Source organism: Ovis aries, chromosome 5 (assembly GCF_016772045.2).
Source record: "Ovis aries strain OAR_USU_Benz2616 breed Rambouillet chromosome 5, ARS-UI_Ramb_v3.0, whole genome shotgun sequence".
Lineage (NCBI taxonomy): Eukaryota > Metazoa > Chordata > Mammalia > Artiodactyla > Bovidae > Ovis > Ovis aries.
In genome coordinates this window covers 37,856,472-37,875,522 of record NC_056058.1, presented here as the reverse complement: position 1 = coordinate 37,875,522, position 19,051 = coordinate 37,856,472, and the positions used below count along the sequence as shown (strand labels likewise).

General features: G+C 41.3%; 1 protein-coding gene and 1 pseudogene across 1 annotated transcript; one reads left to right on the top strand and one right to left on the bottom strand.

Annotated features, from left to right (window-relative positions):
- On the bottom strand, nt 1–1,306 carry LOC101105409 (UAP56-interacting factor-like; annotated as a pseudogene).
- Nucleotides 1,307–8,651: 7,345 nt separating this feature from the next.
- LOC101110674 (olfactory receptor 2M3-like) lies at nt 8,652–9,581 on the top strand. Its single transcript, XM_004009406.3, has one exon. It carries the CDS (start codon nt 8,652–8,654, stop codon nt 9,579–9,581), a length of 930 nt encoding a protein of 309 aa, XP_004009455.3.
- Nucleotides 9,582–19,051: the final 9,470 nt, after the last annotated feature.

Sequence of the window (19,051 nt, the reverse complement as noted above, 5' to 3'; positions counted from 1 at the left end):
CTATCCCATGGTTACAAAGCGGCTACCTCCTTTGTTGAAAGTGGCTCTCTGTTCCTTCAGGATCCCAAGTGGCTCATTAAAAGTCATCCCCATCTGTTTTCCAACACTGTTTATTTCAAATTGTAGGGGGACACCTTTAGGAACTTTCTTTACATCAGATTGATCCCGTTTTGTCCAGAATGAGGGCACAGCAGTACGAGTTGATTGTGGTTTCTGAGTTACTGGGCACTGCGCTCCTCCTGGATTATCAATGGATACAGTCAAAATTCCTCCATTTGTGATAGAAGTTCTCTATTGATGAGTTCTCTTTGCTACTACATCGTCTAGTTGCTCTGCGTTCAGCTGGGCTTGAACCTTCAGGCCTCTTCTGAAAAGAAAAGCTCCCTGACAAGTGTCTTTCTGATGACTTAATTTATTTCCACTCCTGGTAAAACCGGCTGGAATGTAATTTTTTCCATTTAACTGGTTAGGTCTGTGAGAGCTGCAACTGGTTATCCCTGCTCTATTCATTTAGTCTCAGAAGGTTTGCCTTCCTTTCTAATGTTGGAAAATATCGTTCTATATTCTTGTCACTCAGAGGTGGTCAATTCATAGGACTAATTCTTTTTTGAATTCCAGTTGCTTTCCTAGATGCAAGGCCAGTGATAACTCCATAAGGACGTCTATTCCCAGGCATCACTCTTCTTCTATGGCTCAGACTATTCTTACCAAAACCAGAATTCCATTGAATAGCCCTTCTTACTCTCATTCTGAATTGCCTGGCACCACTTTGCTGAAGTCTTGTATTTAATATCAGGAAATTCTGCTTCTTTCCTTCCCTTAGATTCAATTTGATGATATCATCCTCAGTTCAGTTCAGTCGCTCAGTCGTGTCCGACTCTTTGCGACCCCATGAATCGCAGCATGCCAGGCCTCCCTGTCCATCACCATCTCCCGGAGTTCACTCAAACTTATGTCCATCGTCCATTGAGTCGGTGATGCCATCCAGCCATCTCATTCTCTGTCGTCCCCTTCTCCTCCTGCCCCCAATCCCTCCCAGCGTCAGAGTCTTTTCCAAAGAGTCAACACTTGGCATGAGGTGACCAAAGTACTAGAGTTTCAGCTTTAGCATCATTCCTTCCAAAGAAATCCCAGGGTTGATCTCCTTTAGAATGGACTGGTTGGATCTCCTTGCAGTCCAAGGGACTCTCAAGAGTTTTCTCCAACACCACAGTTCCTAAAACATATCAATTCTGTCTAGGTTTTCATTGCTGCGGGCTTTCGGCGGCCCTGTGGCTCCTATTAACTGGGTACTAAATCGGTTCATGGGAGAAGGCAATGGCACCCCACTCCAGTACTCTTGCCTGGAAACCCCCACGGACGGAGGAGCCTGGTGGGCTGCAGTCCATGGGATCACTAAGAGTAGAACACGACTGAGTCACTTCACTTTCACTTTTCACTTTCATGCATTGGAGAAGGAAATGGCAACCCACTCCAATGTTCTTGCCTGGAGAATCCCAGGGACAGGGGAGCCTGGTGGGCTGCCGTCTATAGGGTCGCATAGAGTCGGACACGACTGAAGTGACTTAGCAGCAGCAGCAGCAGCAAGTAGCTACACAGCTTCTTTATTTGTTTTGGTTTGCATAGATCACTTAAATTTCAGTCTGTGTGCCCTTACTTCAGAAGTTAGTCTCTTATACGCAGCATTAGATGAGTCTTTTCTTATAATATTTCACCCTTATTTACCTTAAGTGTTTTTTATTGTATCTCTTTGTGTAACTTTTTTTTAAAGCAACTCTAGATATTGAACTATACACATAGCTTTTCCAAATCTACCAATATTAACATTTTATCCATATGAGTGAGTTAGAAAACTTATTTCCCTTTATGTCCCTTTATCCAATGCATTTTAACTTAATTTTCTAAAGTATTTCCTAAGTTTATTGAGAACCACATTAGACAATGTAATATTTTTCTTCATCCTTCAAACATAATTTGGAAAACTAAAATATTTCTCATATTTTCGTTCTTTATTTTTTTCCCAAGAATCCTTATTTTGTCATTTGTATTCTGTTTAGAAAAATTCTTTAAGTCATTTTTTTAGAGCAGATTTTCTCCCAACAGATTCTCTTAGTTTTCTTAAATTATTTCATTTCCTTTTCTTTACTAAAATATATTTTCAAAAGATATCAAATGACAATTCTTTTCCTTTAGGACTTAAATACTGTTGTGTCTCTTCCTTCTGTCCATTACTGTTTCCTATAAGAAATTTGCTGTCAAAAGATTTGTCCCACTGTATGTAATATGTCCTTTCTCACTCACTACTTTAATTTTCATTTTGTTTAATTTTCAGAAGTCTGGCTATGATGTCATTGCTTGGATTGCTTTGGGTTTATCTTGTTAGAGGTTTTTGCAACTTCTTAAAGCTCTAGGTTATTCATTTATCTATTGGCTACCTATAGTGAGTTTTTGTTTGCATACTTTTTCAGCTCCACCCTCCTTCATCTACTTTCTGGAACTTTGATCACATGATTGCTAGATCTTCTGTTACAGTGCAGACATGTCCTGAGGCTGTTCCTCTTTTCTTAGTCAATCTTCTTTATATTGTTCACATTAGGTACTCCCTCTTGTATTATCTTCAGATTCACTGATTCTTTTCTTTGTCTTCTCCTTTTTGTTCTTTAGTACAACCATTGGGTTTTAAATTTCAGATATTTTATTCTGAGTTCTAAAATTTTTCATGTTTTTCATTTTATCTTCTCCTTCTTTGTTGAGATCGTCTCTTTTTTATTTGTCTTGAATGTATTTTAATTGCCTATGGAGGCATTTTTATAATAGTTGATTTAAGATCTTTCATGCATTTTGACATATCATCATTTCAATTTTGGCATCTGTTGTCTTCTCATTTAGTTTGAGTTTTTCCTGGATTTTTGATATCATGAATGATATTTGATCATAACTTGGACATTTGGGATATTATAAGGCTGTGGTTTTCAGGCTTTAATTTTTGTAGGTCTCCTCTAAGACTGTTCCACTGGATAAAAGGGGGGTTACCACCTCATTAGTGACAGGTGGGTATGGAAATACAATTTCTCCGCTTAGTCTCTACTGACACCTAGGTGTTGTGGTGGGAGTAAATTATGTAGGTCTTTTTGATTGACATCTGTAATTACAATTAATTGTGTATAATTATGTGATGAATATTTTTGTTACTGCTAATTTCCTTTTCTTGTGCCTTCATGATGTTAATATAATTTCACCAAGTTTCTCATGATTATTGTTTATAAGATATATCTTTCCCTATTCTTTCACTTTCCTATCTATTCTTTAGTTTTAAAGTGAGTTGCTTATAAAAAGTACCATATCATAAGCTCTTTTTATTTTTTAAACCTCTGGCTAAATATTCACTTCCATTGAAATGTTTAGTTCATTTATATTTATTGTAGTTATTGCTCTGGTTGAATTGAAATCTAACATGTTTTTCCTTGTTTTCCACTTCTATCATCTGTTATTCATTTACAAAAATGATTTCTCCTATTGACATTCTTTGAAATTAATCAAAATTGGCATTCGATTTTTTTCCCCTCACCTTTTAGGTATATCACTTTCTCTCGTTTTTAGTTTTAAGCGGCTGTTGTAATATTTACAATATGCATCTTCCACAGTTTACTATCTGATTTAATGATGTATCAATTCAGGTATAACAAATTTACAATTTTCTCTAACAAAACACTGGCTAACCCATGATTGAGAGCACTCTGTTTTCTGGCTCCATCCCTTCTTCCAATTAGCAGGCAATTTAATATTGCTGCAATACTCTTGCTGAGCTTCAGTTCATAGTCTAAATTTATGAATATGGAGACCGTTCATATTCTTGCCTGGAGAATTCCATGCTAGTAGAAAGATCCAGGAAGATCTTTCTTTCTTCTGTTAGTTATTTCTCTGTCTACTATTTGTCTTGGAGGGGAAGATAATACAATACTCCCAAATATTCCACTTTTCTGTAATGATTATTTTGAGTGAAAGGAACTTGAAACCTTCTCTGAACTCCTGTTATGGGTCTATAAACATATCCTCCAAAACAAGTGTAGTTGTCATGAATCCCTTCCCCAGGAGTTTTAACACAAATGAAAATTTGACTCTCATCATGGGAAAAGACACTAGAAGTGATACCACATCCAGATGAACTTTGTCAGAAACTATCATATCTCCTGTCTACCCTTCTAAGTCCCAATTATCTTTCCTAAAAATCATGTGCTGCTGCTACTGCTGCTAAGTGACTTCAGTCGTGTCTGACTCTGTGCAACTCCATAGATGCCAGCCCACCAGGCTCCCCCGTGCCTGGGATCCTCCAGGCAAGAATACTGGAGTGGGTTGTATTTTCCCTTAATCGGCCTATATCCTCTCTCCTCTTTTGCAATTAAGATGGTGTTTAAGCCTGAATGCTAAGTCATCTCAGAGTTATGCACTTTCCTGGGTTATCTCCTATGTACACATTAGTTATGCATACATGTATACTTAGTCATACATGTCATGCTTAGTCATGTCCAACTCTCCAGGGGAGCTCTCCAGGCTCCTCTGTCCATGGAATTCTCAGGCAAGACTATTGGAGTGGGTTGTTGTGCCCTCCTCTGGGGGATCTTCCCGACCCTGGGACTGAACCCATGTCTCCTGCTGCTCCTACATTAGCAGATAGGTTCTTTACCACTGCACCACCTGGGAAGATCTGCATACATTCGTGGTAATAAATTTTTTTTTTCTTGTCTGTTTCTTTTTCTCTTGGTCTTTTATTACAAAAGTCAGTGAAGAACTCAGAAAGGTAGACTGCCTGCCATAGAGTCTCTGCCAAAATGCAAGTGATCAGGACTGATTTCCTTGCTGTACCAAACTCTGAATAAGTAGCTTTTACCTTCCTTGTTCGGCTGGTCCTCATTTAAATCCACAATGCCCAATAATTATTTGTTGAATGAACAACCAATAATTGAGTAGAAAAATTATAGGACATCAGTTGAATACAAGATTTGCAGAAGAACTAACTAATCTCTACTTCTCATTATTCACAATTAAATTCTCAGAATGGAGCTAGACATTTGCTCTGATATTCTTTGGTGATCACATTGTCTCCCAGCCCCTATGGGTGATGTGAGGGTGAAGAACCCCGAGGGAAGCATATGTGGATGTGTCAAGGGATGTCTCGTGTGTGCCTCCTCCCTTTGTTTAGGTGGGACTCTGGGGTATTTTTCAGATCCAGGGTTATGGGGAATAAATTTTGTCCTATAGCCATTTCATTAATTTTGGCTTCTTCCTTGAAGTAGAGTTTCTGTCCATCCCCTGGGGTCATTATGTACTGAATTGGGTCTCAAGATATCTGCTCTCCAACTAAAGTTATAAACCTGGGATATGAGCTCATCAATTTTGTAAGAAGGAGAAGAATATCTTGGATAGTTAATTGTAAAATTTTTAGTTAGAGCTGTGGAGTTAGAGGAGACTCTGTGTAAGAGTCTTTCTCAGATGACAGCTTGCTCATGCATTGTTCTGAGGACTAGATCTTTGCATACTTCTTAGGTCTGACCCATCTCTGCTATACTCCACTGGGTGGAGTAGAAGGTGAACTGTAGGGAACTGAATGGGTCTGGTAAGTGCTGAAGGGGGTGAGGGAAGACTAAACAGATGAGGGACAAAGGTGACTGGGAAGGGGAAGAAGCGGATCTGACTTCCGTGTTCAGTCTATAGAGTGTCAGGCTGGATACAAAGATACCTCCTTGTTGCCAAAGTCAGAGACTTGAAAGATGGTATTCTTAGTTTTCTTGAGCAAAATTGCTATCATTGCTTACTGTTCTCCAGTCTCTGGACTCAGTTCCAAAGTAGGAAGACAGACCTGTTGTGTCACTGCCTCAAATGTGCCCCCATCAGGCTGGCGTCCATGGCTATGCTTCATTCCTGCTTGTGCTGATCAGGAATCTACCTCCTTGAGCTATTCTCTGGCTCTCTTGGCTGGTATATCTCTGTATCTCACTATGTCGTAGGATTTCCCTGTCTCCTGCTGTGATCTCCTGATTCTAGCCATTTATCTCATCTCTGCTAAGATGAAAATGGCATTGTGCAGGCACATTGACCTATACCAGTGTGTAAACCTATATTTCATTAGAATTACTTGGGGATCTTTCAAAAAAAATCATATGATGAGACCTTATCCAGACCCAGTACCCATAGTCCCTGCAGTGGAACCAAGATGTGCACATTTCTGAAAACATTCTCTTTAATGTCTTAGAGACAGACATAACATGACCCCAGTCATGACCACCGGACTCCAGCAATCTCATTCTTCCTATCTTTTCTATTCATAATTATCTTCCTAATGGAAGTCTGTTTCTCTTTGACATTCTTTCCAGTTTTTATTAGAGGGAATGCTTGAATTGCAATTGTGACATCAAACAAGACAGAAGCAGCACACTCCAAAAATGCACCCCTGGAGACCCACCACTTGTGGTGTGAGCACTATTTCTTCCTTGGTAAGTTCAGTGAGTGTCACTGACTCTTGGAACAGTTACTGGTTCTAACCAGTTTAGAGTCAACTGAGTTTAGGCACTAAAGAGACTGATGGACAACTGAGAGATAGTCATGTCCAAGTCCCTGCCCTCACATACCCCACAGTTCAAGTAATGGAGTAGGGTGAAGGGTTGGCATACTTCCAGAGAGGCATTTCTGAGGCTCTCTTGTGTATTTGACATGACACTGTTGTGTCACAACTCTGTTGTAGTGCCTGCTGTGTTGGGAAAATATAATTAAAAGCCAAGTCAGTCTCTTCCCCATTTTTAAAACCTATCCACAAAGGTAGAAGAGAAAGAAAACAGTTTTTTTTTTTTTTTTAAAAATTATTTATTTATTTTATTTTTGGTTGTGCTGGATCTTTGTTGCTGCTCAGGCTTTGCTATAGTTGTGGAGAGTGGGGCACAATCTCTCATTGAGGTGCTCAGACTTCTTACAGAAATGGCTTCTTTTGTTGTGGAGCATGGTCTCTAGGGCATGTGGGATTCAGTAGATGTGGTTCCCAGGCTCTAGAGCACAGGCTCAATAGTTGTGGCACAAGGACTTAGTTGCTCCGCAATATGTGGGCTCTTCCCAGGCTAGGGATGGAAGATTCTTTACCACTGAGCCATCAGGGAAGCCCAGAAAGCAGTTTTATTTTTGTATAAACATTAAATCAGAATTTGATGTGTGTTTACAGGTAATCAGCTAAGAGGTTGCAAAGACAGAGGAATTTGAACCCTTTGTACAGCCAGGCAGTGACTACTCATTACTTGCATGCTCTCAAGATAAACAACAATAGTCCTCAAGGAAGAGGAATTGACAGCACCATTTGTCACATGGAGTTCATTCTTGATTCACCTGGTAATTGGTGTGACTCTCTGTGTTTGTCACTTGTCTTCATCCAAAGGAAATACCAAGTTCTCACATGTTATGACAAGAGATAACTTGGAGCAAGGTGCCTGCTGAAGTTAGGGTCCTGCCTGCCTGCAGAGCCTGGGAGGTAAGGACTCTATCTTTTTTGACAATAATGTTTCCAAGAATTGGGTTCTAAGTTCTTAAGAAAATATTTTTATTTTACTCTTAAAATGTTTACATACATTTCAGAGAGATGAGGAACTTACAAGTATACATTTTCTAAGCAATTGCTAAGTAAAGTGAGGATAGGACTCTATCCCTTTATTTTCAATTTATAAATATAACTTACATTTACAGCTGTCACCCCTTTCCCACATCCTTCTCTCTTTCTCTCTATCCCCAGTACTCACCTTCTCCAAATCAGAGAAGAAGAAATTTTCTTCCACCTGCCTAGTTTCTGGCTGGTCTAGGAACTAAATTGACATGAGACAGATCCACAGGAGAAAATCAAATACAGGTTTAAGAACATGCATACCTGAGAGAGACTCAGGAAATCTGAGTAACTCACCAAAAGGGCTAAAACCCTCATTTTAAATACCATCTTCAGCTTTCAAGACAAAGTAGGATGTTGAGGTTAGTAGTTTGGGACTTCAAAGGGGAGGAAGGTGATGGACATGGGGATGAAAAACCAAAATTTGGTAAATAAATGTTTTCTGGGCCATGCTGGGACAGAGCAGACTCTGCCCACAGTTTCCCCCACACATACACTCTAAATCCATGTTCTTTGCAGATCTCTCTGATGATAGATCTATTCCGGGATGAGTCTTTTAGTGAAATTCTTTTAAGCGGTTGGGGGAAGGTTAAAGCTTCTTCTTTAGTCTTTAAGGTCTTGATTGTTTTCGTTTGAAATAATCCAAATGCCAAAGTGACATTTTGGGGTGACAAATTTTATTCCCCTATATCTTCTTAAATCTATATTCTCTTTCCCTAAATCTCTAGGTATTCACTTGCTAATTAAAAGTTCTCTGTCTACCTTGCATTCTCTGACCTTCCCCCACTGGGGGCCTGCTTCCTAGTCTTTCAAGAGAAATAAGCTCAAATCCTGGAGACAATGGAGAGGAGATGGATTTTCACTGTAGGAGGAAAGGATGGGGCTGAGACAGAGGGTTGAGCACTGTCCTTTAAAAGAAACCAGAGGAAGTTATTTTCCTTGTACAATGGCGATGCCAGGTTAGTCATTTTGTTCTTATGTTTGCTCATTTATTTTTTTTCTTAGGCTGAAGGCCATGGACGTATGGAACCATACCTCCCTGTCAGATTTCATCCTTTTGGGTCTGTTCAGCTACTCACCATATGACTTCTTCCTTTTTACCCTTGTCCTTCTGGCCTCTGCTGCTTCTCTGACTGGCAACATCCTCTTCCTCCTGCTCATACAAGCTGACAGGCGCCTGCACACTCCCATGTACTTTTTTCTTAGTCAGGTCTCCACCATGGACCTGACCATGATGGGCGCAGTGGTGCCCAAGATGGCAGCCAACTTCCTCTCGGGAAGTAAGTTCATCTCTCGGGGTGGCTGTGCCACTCAGGTCTTCCTAGTGGTCATGGTAGGAAGTGCTGAGTGCTTCCTCCTGGCAGTCATGGCCTATGACAGGTATGTGGCTGTGTGTCTCCCTCTGCGGTACCCTGTGCTCATGAACTGGAAGGCCTGCTGCGTGATGGCCCTTGCATCCTGGATGGTTGGAGTGACTGACAGTGTAATTTATGTGGGCATGGTCTTCAGCTTCCCCTACTGTGGCTCTCTCCAGGTGGACCACTTCTTCTGTGAGGTCCCCACCCTGTTGCAGCTCTCCTGTGCAGACACCTCGCTTTTTCAAGACCTCATCTATGCTTGCTGTGTAGTCATGATGCTGCTGCCCCTAGGGGTCGTTGTGGCTTCCTATGCCCGGATCCTCATGACTGTTAACATGACCTCCACTGAGGGGAAACAGAAGGCGCTGACTACTTGCTCCTCGCACCTGACTGTGGTGGGTCTTTACTATGGCGGTGGCCTATTTAACTACATGCAGAAAGCTTCCGCTAGGACGCCAGCAGAAGACAGAGCCATCTCCACCTTCTACACCATCATTGCTCCGATGCTCAACCCACTCATTTACAGCCTGAGGAACAGGGAGGTAATGAGGGCCTTTAAGAAGGTCCTGGGGACATGGAGAGTGTAGCCATGCCCACCCTTCTGAGGCTTCCTCTCTTGTTCTGTTCCTTCTTCCAGAAGCTCAGATATTCTTGTGGCACATCCTCCTCTGTACCCCTCAGCCCCTTCAGGCTGGTTGGGGTGAGGCTATGAGCTGAGTAGCCTCACCTGAAAGCATTTGGATCAAAGATGTCAAGGAAACATGGTAGTTATCAGTTTCACAATGAGTCTTTCCTCCATGAACACTCCTATTTCCATGCAGTGAAGGCTCATAAATACATTTTTGCCTTTTCCCCAGAATTGCCAGGGACAGTCTTTCTTCTGATCTGCATGCTAAAAGTGAGCAAGGAGTGAGAATCGATTTAGAACTCACTGTCCACTGAAATGTGGTACATAGGTCAGAGGTAGAGTCTGACAGGTAGGAGCTGAGCAACCTGGACAATGTTATTTCTTTCTCTGAGTTTCACTTTATCATCTGTACCATCATAGCTACCAGTAAAGTCCAGTGTTTTCTGGCACTAACTACTAGTTACTTATTATAATACAAACTCCATTTCAGTCTATCTTATGTTAGTAAGCAATGTAAAGAGTTTTGTGCCTTCTTGAAATTGTACATTAAATATGCCAAAGTATCAAATCTCAGAAACAGCCAGAACATTTTTATAGTCTGCCTGTCAGTATAACATTGCAGACGAAACAGAAGACACAAAGGTTTTTGCAGTCAGGTTATTTGGGGATCTACTAGTCAAAGTATTATGGCTCTAGCAACAGTCCTTCTAAAGATTATTCAGGGTTGATTTCCTTTGGGATCCACCGGTTGGATCTCCTTGCTGTCCAAGGGACTGTCAAGACCACAATTCAACTGCACGAACTTTTCAGCACTCAACTTTCTCTATGATCCAACTCTCACATTCTTACGTGACTACTGGAAAAACCATAGCTTTGACTATACAGACCTTTGTCGGCAAAGTACATTTTAGTATGCTGTCTAGTTTTGTCATAGCTTTTCTTCCAAGGAGCAAGTGCCTTTTAATTTCATGGCTGCAGCCACCATCTGCAATGACTTTGGAGCCCAAGAAAATAAAATTTGTCACTGCTTCCACTTTTTTCCCTCCTATTTGCCATGAAGTGATGAGACCAGATGCCATGATCTTAGTTTTTTGAATGCTGAGTTTTAAGCCAACTTTTTCACTCTTCTCTTTCACCCTCATCAAGACACTCTTTAGTTCCTCTTCACTTTCAGCCATTAAAGTGGTATCAATGCGCATATCTGAGGTTGTTGATATTTCTCCTGGCAATCTTGATTCCAGCTTGTGCTTTATCCAGCCCAGCATTTTGCATGATGTACTCTGCATAGAAGTTAAATAAGCAGGATGACAATATACTGTGTTGTACTCCTTTCCCAATTAGGAACCAGTCATTTGTTCCATGTAATGTTATAACTGATGCTTCTTAAGCCACATACAAGTTTCTCAGGAGACAGGTCAGGTGGTCTGGTTTTCCCATCTCTTTAAGAATTTTCCACAGTTTGTTGTGACCCACATAGTCAAAGGCTTTAGTGTAGTCAGTGAAGCAGAATTTGATGTTTTCCTGGAACTCCCTTGCTTTCTTCATGATCCAACGAATGTTGGCAATTTGTTCTCTGGCTACTCTGCCTCTTTGCAACTCAGCTTATACATCTGGAAGTTCTCCATTCAGGCATTGCTGAAGCCTAAGATTTTGAGCATAAACTTGCTAGCATGTGAAATGAACTCAATTGTTCAGTAGTTTGAACATTCTTTGTCATTGCCCTTCTTTGGGATTGAAATGAAAACAGATCTTTCCAGTTCTGTGGCCATTGCTGTTTTTACAAATTTGCTGACATATCAAATGAAGCACTTTAACAGCATCATGTTTCAGGATTTTAAAAACCTCAGCTGGGATTCCATCACCTCCACTAGCTTTGTTCAAAGTAATTCTTCCTAAGGCCCACTTGACTTCACACTCCAGGATGTCTTGCTTTAGGTGAGTGACCACACCATTGTGGTTTTCCAGGTCATTAAGACCTTTTTTGTATAGCTCTTCTGGGTATTCTTGCCATCTCTTCTTAATGTCTTCTGCTTCTATTAGGTCCCTACCATTTCTGTCCTTTATCATGCCCATCCTTACATGGAATGTTCCCTTGATATCTCCAGTTTTCCTGAAGAGATCTCTTGTCTTTCCCATCCTATTGTTTTCCTCTATTTCTTTGCTTTGTTCATTTAAGAAGGCCTACTTATCTCTCCTTGCTATTCTCTGGAACTCTGTATTCAGTTGGATATATCTTTCCCTTTCTCCCTAGTCTTTCACTTCTCTTCTTTCCTCAGCAATTTGTAAGGCCTCCTCAGACAACCATTTTACCTTTTTGCGTTTCTTTTTCTTGGAGACAGTTTTGGTCACCACCTACTGTGTAATGTGATGAATCTCTGCCCATAGTTCTTCAGGCACTCTGTCTACCAGATCTAATCTCTTGAACCTATTCATCGCTTCTACTGTATAATCATAAGAGATCTGATTCAGGTCACATCTGAATGGCCTAGTGGTTTTCCCTACTTTCTTTAAGTCTAAATTTTGCAATAAGGAGCTTGTGATCTAAGCCACAGTCAGCTCCAGATTTTGTTTTTACTGACTGTATAGAATTTCTCCATCTCTGGCTGTAAAGAATATAATCAATTTGATTTCAATATTGACCATTTGCTGATGTCCATGTGTAGAGTTGTCTCTTGAGTTATTGAAAAAGAACGTTTACTATAACCAGCGTGTTCTTTAGACAGAACTCTTTTAGTATTTGCCCTGCTTCATTCTGTACTCCAAGGCCAAACTTGCCTGTTTTTCCAGATATCTCTTGACTTCCTACTTTTGCCTTTCAATCTCCTATGATGAAAAGGACATCTTTTTCTTTTTAGAACCAGTCAACTTCAGCTTCTTTGGCATCAATGGCTGGGGAATACTTCGATTACTATGATGTTGAATGGTTTGCCTTGGAAACAAACCAAGATCATTCTGTTGTTTTTCAGACTGCACCCAAGCACTGCATTTTAGACTTCATTTTCTGTGAGGGCTGCTCCATTTCTTCTAAGGGATTCTTGTCCACAGTAGTAGATTTAACGGTCATCTGAACTAAATTCTCCCATTCCTGTCCTTTTTAGTTCACTGATTCCTATAAGAAGTCAGTGTTCAATCTTGCCATCTGCTATTTCACCACATCCAGTTTACCTTGATTCATGGACCTAATATTCCAGTTTCCTATGTAATATTGTTCTTTACAGCATCAGACTTTACTTTCACCACCAGACACATCCGCAACTGAGCATCTTTTCTGCTTTGGCCCAGCTACTTCATTCTCTCTAGAGCTATTAGTAATTGCCCTCTGCTCTTTCCCGGTAGCATAGTGGACACCTTCTGACCTGGGGGCTCATCTTCCAGTATCATATATTTTTGCCTTTTCGTACTTTCCACGGGGTTATCCAGCCAAGAATGTTGGAGTAGTTTGCCATTCCCTCCTCCAGTGGACCATGATTTGCCAGAGAACTGTTCACTGTGATCCATCCATTTTGGATGGCCTTACATGGCATGACTCATAGCTTCATAGAGTTATACAAGTGCCTTTGCTATGACAAGGCTGTGACCCCTGTCTGGGGCTAAAATGCAGTGTACCTGACAGACCAGTTGGTTCCCTGGGGGCTGCCTGGCATCCTAAAGCAGGTAAACACATCTCCGTCTACCAGAGCCAGGCATAGGGTAGGCGGGGCAATTCTCCAGCAGGAGGTGCCCTCTGACTCAGTCTGGAAGGCAGAGATGGGGGTGGAGACCCAGGTTGGGGTCCTTGCCTCCTCCTCCCTGGGGCCCTGAGCTTTGTCCACGTGTGAGTGCCTGGGGGCTTCCACCTCTTCCACCTCTGCTGACCTCTACTGGAACTGAGACTGCAGCTTCACTGAAGGCTGATATTCTTTTAGACAGAGAGTCTTAAGTGTTCATTTATGGGTGATTAGGTGGAGATTAAAGTATCAGGCAGTATCCAGGTACCAGGGACCAGGGGGAAACTTCTTAATATTTGTTGTCTGGTTTCACCTCAGTCTTAACTGTAGAGAACTGACAAGACAGTACAGTGGTAAGAATTTGGCTTCTACATGTCCCTCATCTTATTTCCTTCATGTTTTCCAAGTAGAATCCTGGATCCCATTATCCCTTTGATTTTTTTAAAATTACTTATTTATTTTGTATTATTATTATTATTATTATTTTTGCAGTTGAATGTGGTATCCATATGTGTGGGTTTGGAAGCATTTTCCCTGTATTGACTAAAAAGATGCACAATGTGAGAGTTGTAAGTTAAATTTTATTTGGCCTAAAATGAGGACTTCAGCCTGGAAGACAGCACCTCAGATAGCTCTGAGAGACTGCTCCAAACAGGTAGTAGGGGAAGGTCAATAAAAAAAAGATTTTGGTGAAGATTGAGTCCAATGCAATCAAACACTCATTTTGCAAAAGGTTTTCTGCTAGTTAGGAGGACCTGATGTCACCATGAAGTGCTTTTCTAGATATGAGCAGATGCAAGGATTGAGATCTTGAAGTCAGTTCCTAAAAACATATCTAAAGACCTGTTTTACCACATTCCTTGGAGCACAGAGTGCCTCATTCACCATGCTGAACTGCCTTGAGGGCATGTCGAAGGTCAACAGCTGCAGCAGCACAGGATTCCATCTCTAGAGGCCGATGGCAAACTCTTGACAAGTACCAATTTGTAGCTGACACCTGCTTGGTATTCCCTTAACTTCCTTGATCTCTGCCTGTTTTGATTGTTGTTGTTCAGTTGTTAAGTCATTTCTGACACTTTGTGACCCCATGGACTACAGCACAACAGGCTGCTCTGTCCCTCACTATCTCCTGGAGTTTGGTCAAATTCATGTCCATGGAGTTGATGTTGCTATCTAACCATCTCCTCCTCTGCCACCCCATTCACCTTTTGTCTTCAGTCTTTTCCAGCGTCAGGGTCTTTTCCATTTTGTCGGCTCTTTGAATCAGGTGACCAAAGCATTAGAGCTTCAGCAACAGTCCCTCAAATGACTATTCAGGGTTGATTTCCTTTAGAATTGACTGGTTTGATCTCCTTGCAATCCAAATGACTCTCAAGAGTCTTCTCCAACACTGCAGTTTGAAAGCATCAGTTCTTTGGTGTTCAGTCTTTTTTATGGTCCAACTCTCACATCCATACATGATTAGCAATGGAAAAACCATTGCTTTGATTATACAGAGCTCTTAATTTGGGGAAATTCTTGGCCTTGATTGCTTCAATTGTTTCTTGTGTTTCTTCTCTTTGTATTTCCCTTATGCGTATGTTGCAACTTCTTTCATTATCTCACATTTCTTAGATAGTCTGTTTGTTTTTTTTTTTTTAATCTGTCTTTTTTGTTTACTTTTCCGTTGTTTCTATTGTTTTTGCAGGGAAGAGCCAACTTTGACTCCATGTTGGATCTGTTTCTTTGGCTTTAGTCTTTGTTTTTCATTGCTTTTTGTTATTATAATCATACATAATGGCCTGCCTCAGGGAACCCTGCCCCTCTACCTGACTGTTCAACTAAAGTGCCTTTGTTAGAGAGAATCTGACCAAGCCCACCTGTGAAAGGTGGCAGAATAGAAGAAATTAATATATCCCCTCCTAGTGGCTCAGATGGTAAAGCGTCTGCCTACAATGCGGGAGACTCGGGTTCAATCAGGAAGATTCCCCTGGAGAAGGAAATGGCAACCCATTCCAGTATTCTTGCCTGGAAAATCCCATGGACGGAAGAGCCTGGTAGGCTACAGTCCATGGGGTCGCAAACAGTTGGACACGACTGAGTGACTTTCTTTCTTTCTTTCTTCTATTTAGCAAGGTAAATGGCCTTCTTCTTTACTTCTCATCTCCTCTCTCTCTGTTCTGTGAAAGAAACTGGAATTCAGACCCCTATAAGATAGCTATTTTGAGACATTAGTCTGCCATCTTGGTGATCCAGCTTTCCAAATAAAGTCATATTCCTTGCCTCAACTCCTCACCTCTGATCTATTGACTTGTGTGGCAAGCAGAGTGAGCCAGGACACAGTAACATTGTCATATCCTGAAGAGCAGAGATTCTTTCCTCAGCTGTATGTAGTCTAGTAATGAGACCATCAAAGTCAGGGGTCCCCACCCCTCGGGCCATGTACCAGTACCGGTCCATAGCTTGTTAGGAACTGGATTGCCAAGTAGGAGGTAAGCAGCGGGTAAGCACGTAAAGCTTCATCCATATTTGCAGCTACTTCTTATCTCTCCCACTATCACCTGAGCTCTGCCTCCTGTCAGATCAGTGGCAGTATCGATTCTCATAGTGTTGTAGCCATGCATTCCAGGAAACAAACTCACTCAGAAGGACAATGCAGATAGTGGAGTGCAGTATATTACACCAGCGGGCCCAAGACAGAGTCTCCTCTTAGCCAAGGACCCCGACCAGTTTTTGTGACAACCTTATATACCCCAAGTGTACTTGCTCAAACCCACCTCCCCAGATTCCTTGAAACTAGTCTGGACAAGGTAAAAGAGAGATACGATCAAAGTTAACCCATGATTCATGCGTCATAAGCCTAGATAGTTAAACAGTGGACATTTATCAATAGGCCTGTGGTCATATCCTGATAAACAGAATGGAATTTATGACTTTGTTCTGTTACAGAGATAATTAGCATATTCTTTTAGACGGAGAGTCCAAGTACACAAGTCCTGAGGCTCCGGGAGCTCTGGTTTTCCATTGGTATGCCATTTCTATAGATACCAGGCACAAATTCAGAGTCCGTTGGGAAGGTGACCATGCATGTAGCCTAATGTTCACAGTCTGCCCTAAGATCGAGTCCAGCTCTGTTTCCTCCTTCAATAGGAGTGTGATCACACTGTGAACTGTGCATGCAAGGAAGATGTTGCTTTTAAACCATCCCTCTCCCATTGTGCATGGGAAAACTGCCCTCCATGTAACCATCCCTAGAACCAAAAAGTTGGGGACTGCTATCAAAGGCATTCTTCCTTTCTGGTGACATTTTTGAACTCTAGTATTTATTTTTAATTCTTAAAATTTCCATCTCTCTGCTCACACATTACTCATCGGTTTGCTCTCACATGTTGTCTACTTTTTCCTTTAGAGCCCTTAGCATACTTTATTTATATATTTATTTAGCTACCCCAGGTCTTAGTTGTGGCTTGTGGGATATAGTTCCCTGATCAGGGATTCAACCTGGGCTCCCTGCATTGCCAGTGTAGAGTCTTAATCACTAGACCACCAGGGAAGTCATAGCATCTTAATCATAGTTGCTTCAAATTGCTCTGAAAATTCCAATGTCCCTGCCATATCTGAGTCTGGTTATGGTCCTTGCTGTCTCTCTTCAAACTATCTATTTTACATTTTGGTACAACTTGAAAATTTTTGTTGAAAGTCACACATGATATACTGGGTAAAAGGAACTGCTGGTAAATAGTTGGGGAGGAGAAGCATTTTATAATCCTATGATTAAGTCCTAGTATTTTAGAGAGCCTGTGCCCCTGGGCTATGTACTTTACCAGTGCTTCTCAGTGCTTTTCCCACTTAGAGAAGCTGGATGGCTAGAGGGATGGGATTGGGTAGTTCCCTTCTCCTAGGCTGGTGAGGCTGTGGTAAAATTTTTCTTCAGGTGAGACAGTCAATTCCTAGGTAGGCTGATAAGAAGTCTGGGGTCCCCGAGGAGGAGATAAGGGTCTGGAGTTCTCAAGGAGGAGAGAAGGAAAAACTTTTTTCTTTAAGCCCAGAGCTGATGATTGTACAACGAAACATCTCATCTTGCTCAAGGATATGTTTTTTCTTAAACTCTGTATATGACAACAATGTATCCTGCTTGAGGACATGTTTCTCCTTCTTGAGAACCTTCAGACTAATCCTGTCATCTTAAAGTGTATATTACAGGAGTGGGTCTGGTAAGATCTATTGTTAGTTCTAATCCTGTCATCTTAAAATGTAAATTGCAGAGTGGGTCTAGTACAATCTTTACAACCTTGAGACATTCTTTTGATTTATTGTAATAGCCAATTTAAAAAGTATATAGCTCCCTTGCTAAGACTAGTGAGTGGTATACTCTCTATCCCCCTTTTGATGTCTATGTCAGAAGCTTTCTCTGTCCCTTCTTACTTTAATAAAACTCTGCTATACAAAAGCTCTTGAGTGATCAAGCCTGATTCCTGGTCCAGAAGCTAAATCTTCTTTGGAAATCTTGAATCCATCATCATTAATCATAAGCTATCACAGAGCAGCCTTGTGAACAACAGACTGCTACAGTGTATTTCAATCTAACTACTTTTTCTTGGATTTTCAATGTGAGAATCTGGTAGAGCTCTTAAAGATAAAACTCACAAAAGTGTGGGGACCACTGATGGCTAGAGCCCCTGGAGTTTTTAACTTCCAGACTTGATGACACTGAGCCCCCAGCAATTTGTCCATTACAGCCCAGGATTTCCTGCCCTAGCACTAGTGTCTAAGAAGGTTTCTATTTGTGAGGAGGTTTTTGACTTAAGTTGCAAATCTCTGAATCTGCCTGTCTCTCCAATTGTTGGGGGTGGAGGGGCAGTGGTTTGCCCTGGGACTTTGAAGCCGAGTAGGGGCCTATGGGGCTCCCAGAAATGGAAGCCTCTCTGTCTTCCATTTCTTGTAGGCAAGACTCCAGCCATTATAACCTTCCCTGAGTTCCAAATAAGGGATTCAAACTGTTGCTAATAAGGGAGGAGCAGTCAAGAAATCTAGTTCCTTAAATCTGTTTCTCACTTCCACTGTATAATCATAAGGGATTTGATTTAGGTCATGCCTGAATGGTTTAGTGGTTTTCCGCACTTTCTTTAAGTCTGAATTTGGCAATAAGGAGCTCATGATCTGAGCCACAGTCAGCTCCCAGTCTTGCTTTTGCTGACTGTATAGAGCTTCTCCATCTTTGGCTGCAAAGAATATAATCAATCTGATTTCTAGATCTGATAGACAGAGGGCCTGATGAACTATGGACAGAGATTCATGACATTGTACAGGAGTCAGGGATCAAGATCATCCCCAAGAAAAAGAAAAGCAAAAAAGAAAAATGGCTGTCTGAGGAGGGCTTACAAATAGCTGTGAAAAGAAGAGAAGCCAAAAGCAAAGGAGAAAAGGAAAGATATAGCCATTTGAATGCAGAGTTCCAAAGAATAGCAAGGAGAGATAAGAGAGCCTTCCTTGGTGATCAGTGCAAAAGAAATAGAGGAAAACAATAGAATGAGAAAGACTAGAGATCTCTTCAAGAAAATTAGAGATACCAACTGAACATTTCATGCAAGTTCAGTTCAGTTCAGTCACTCAGTCATCCAACTCTTTGCGACCCCATGAGTTGCAGCATGCCAGGCCTCCCTGTCCATCGCCAACTCCCAGAGTTCACTCAGACTCAAGTCCATCAAGTCGGTGATGCCATCCAGCCATCTCATCCTCTGTT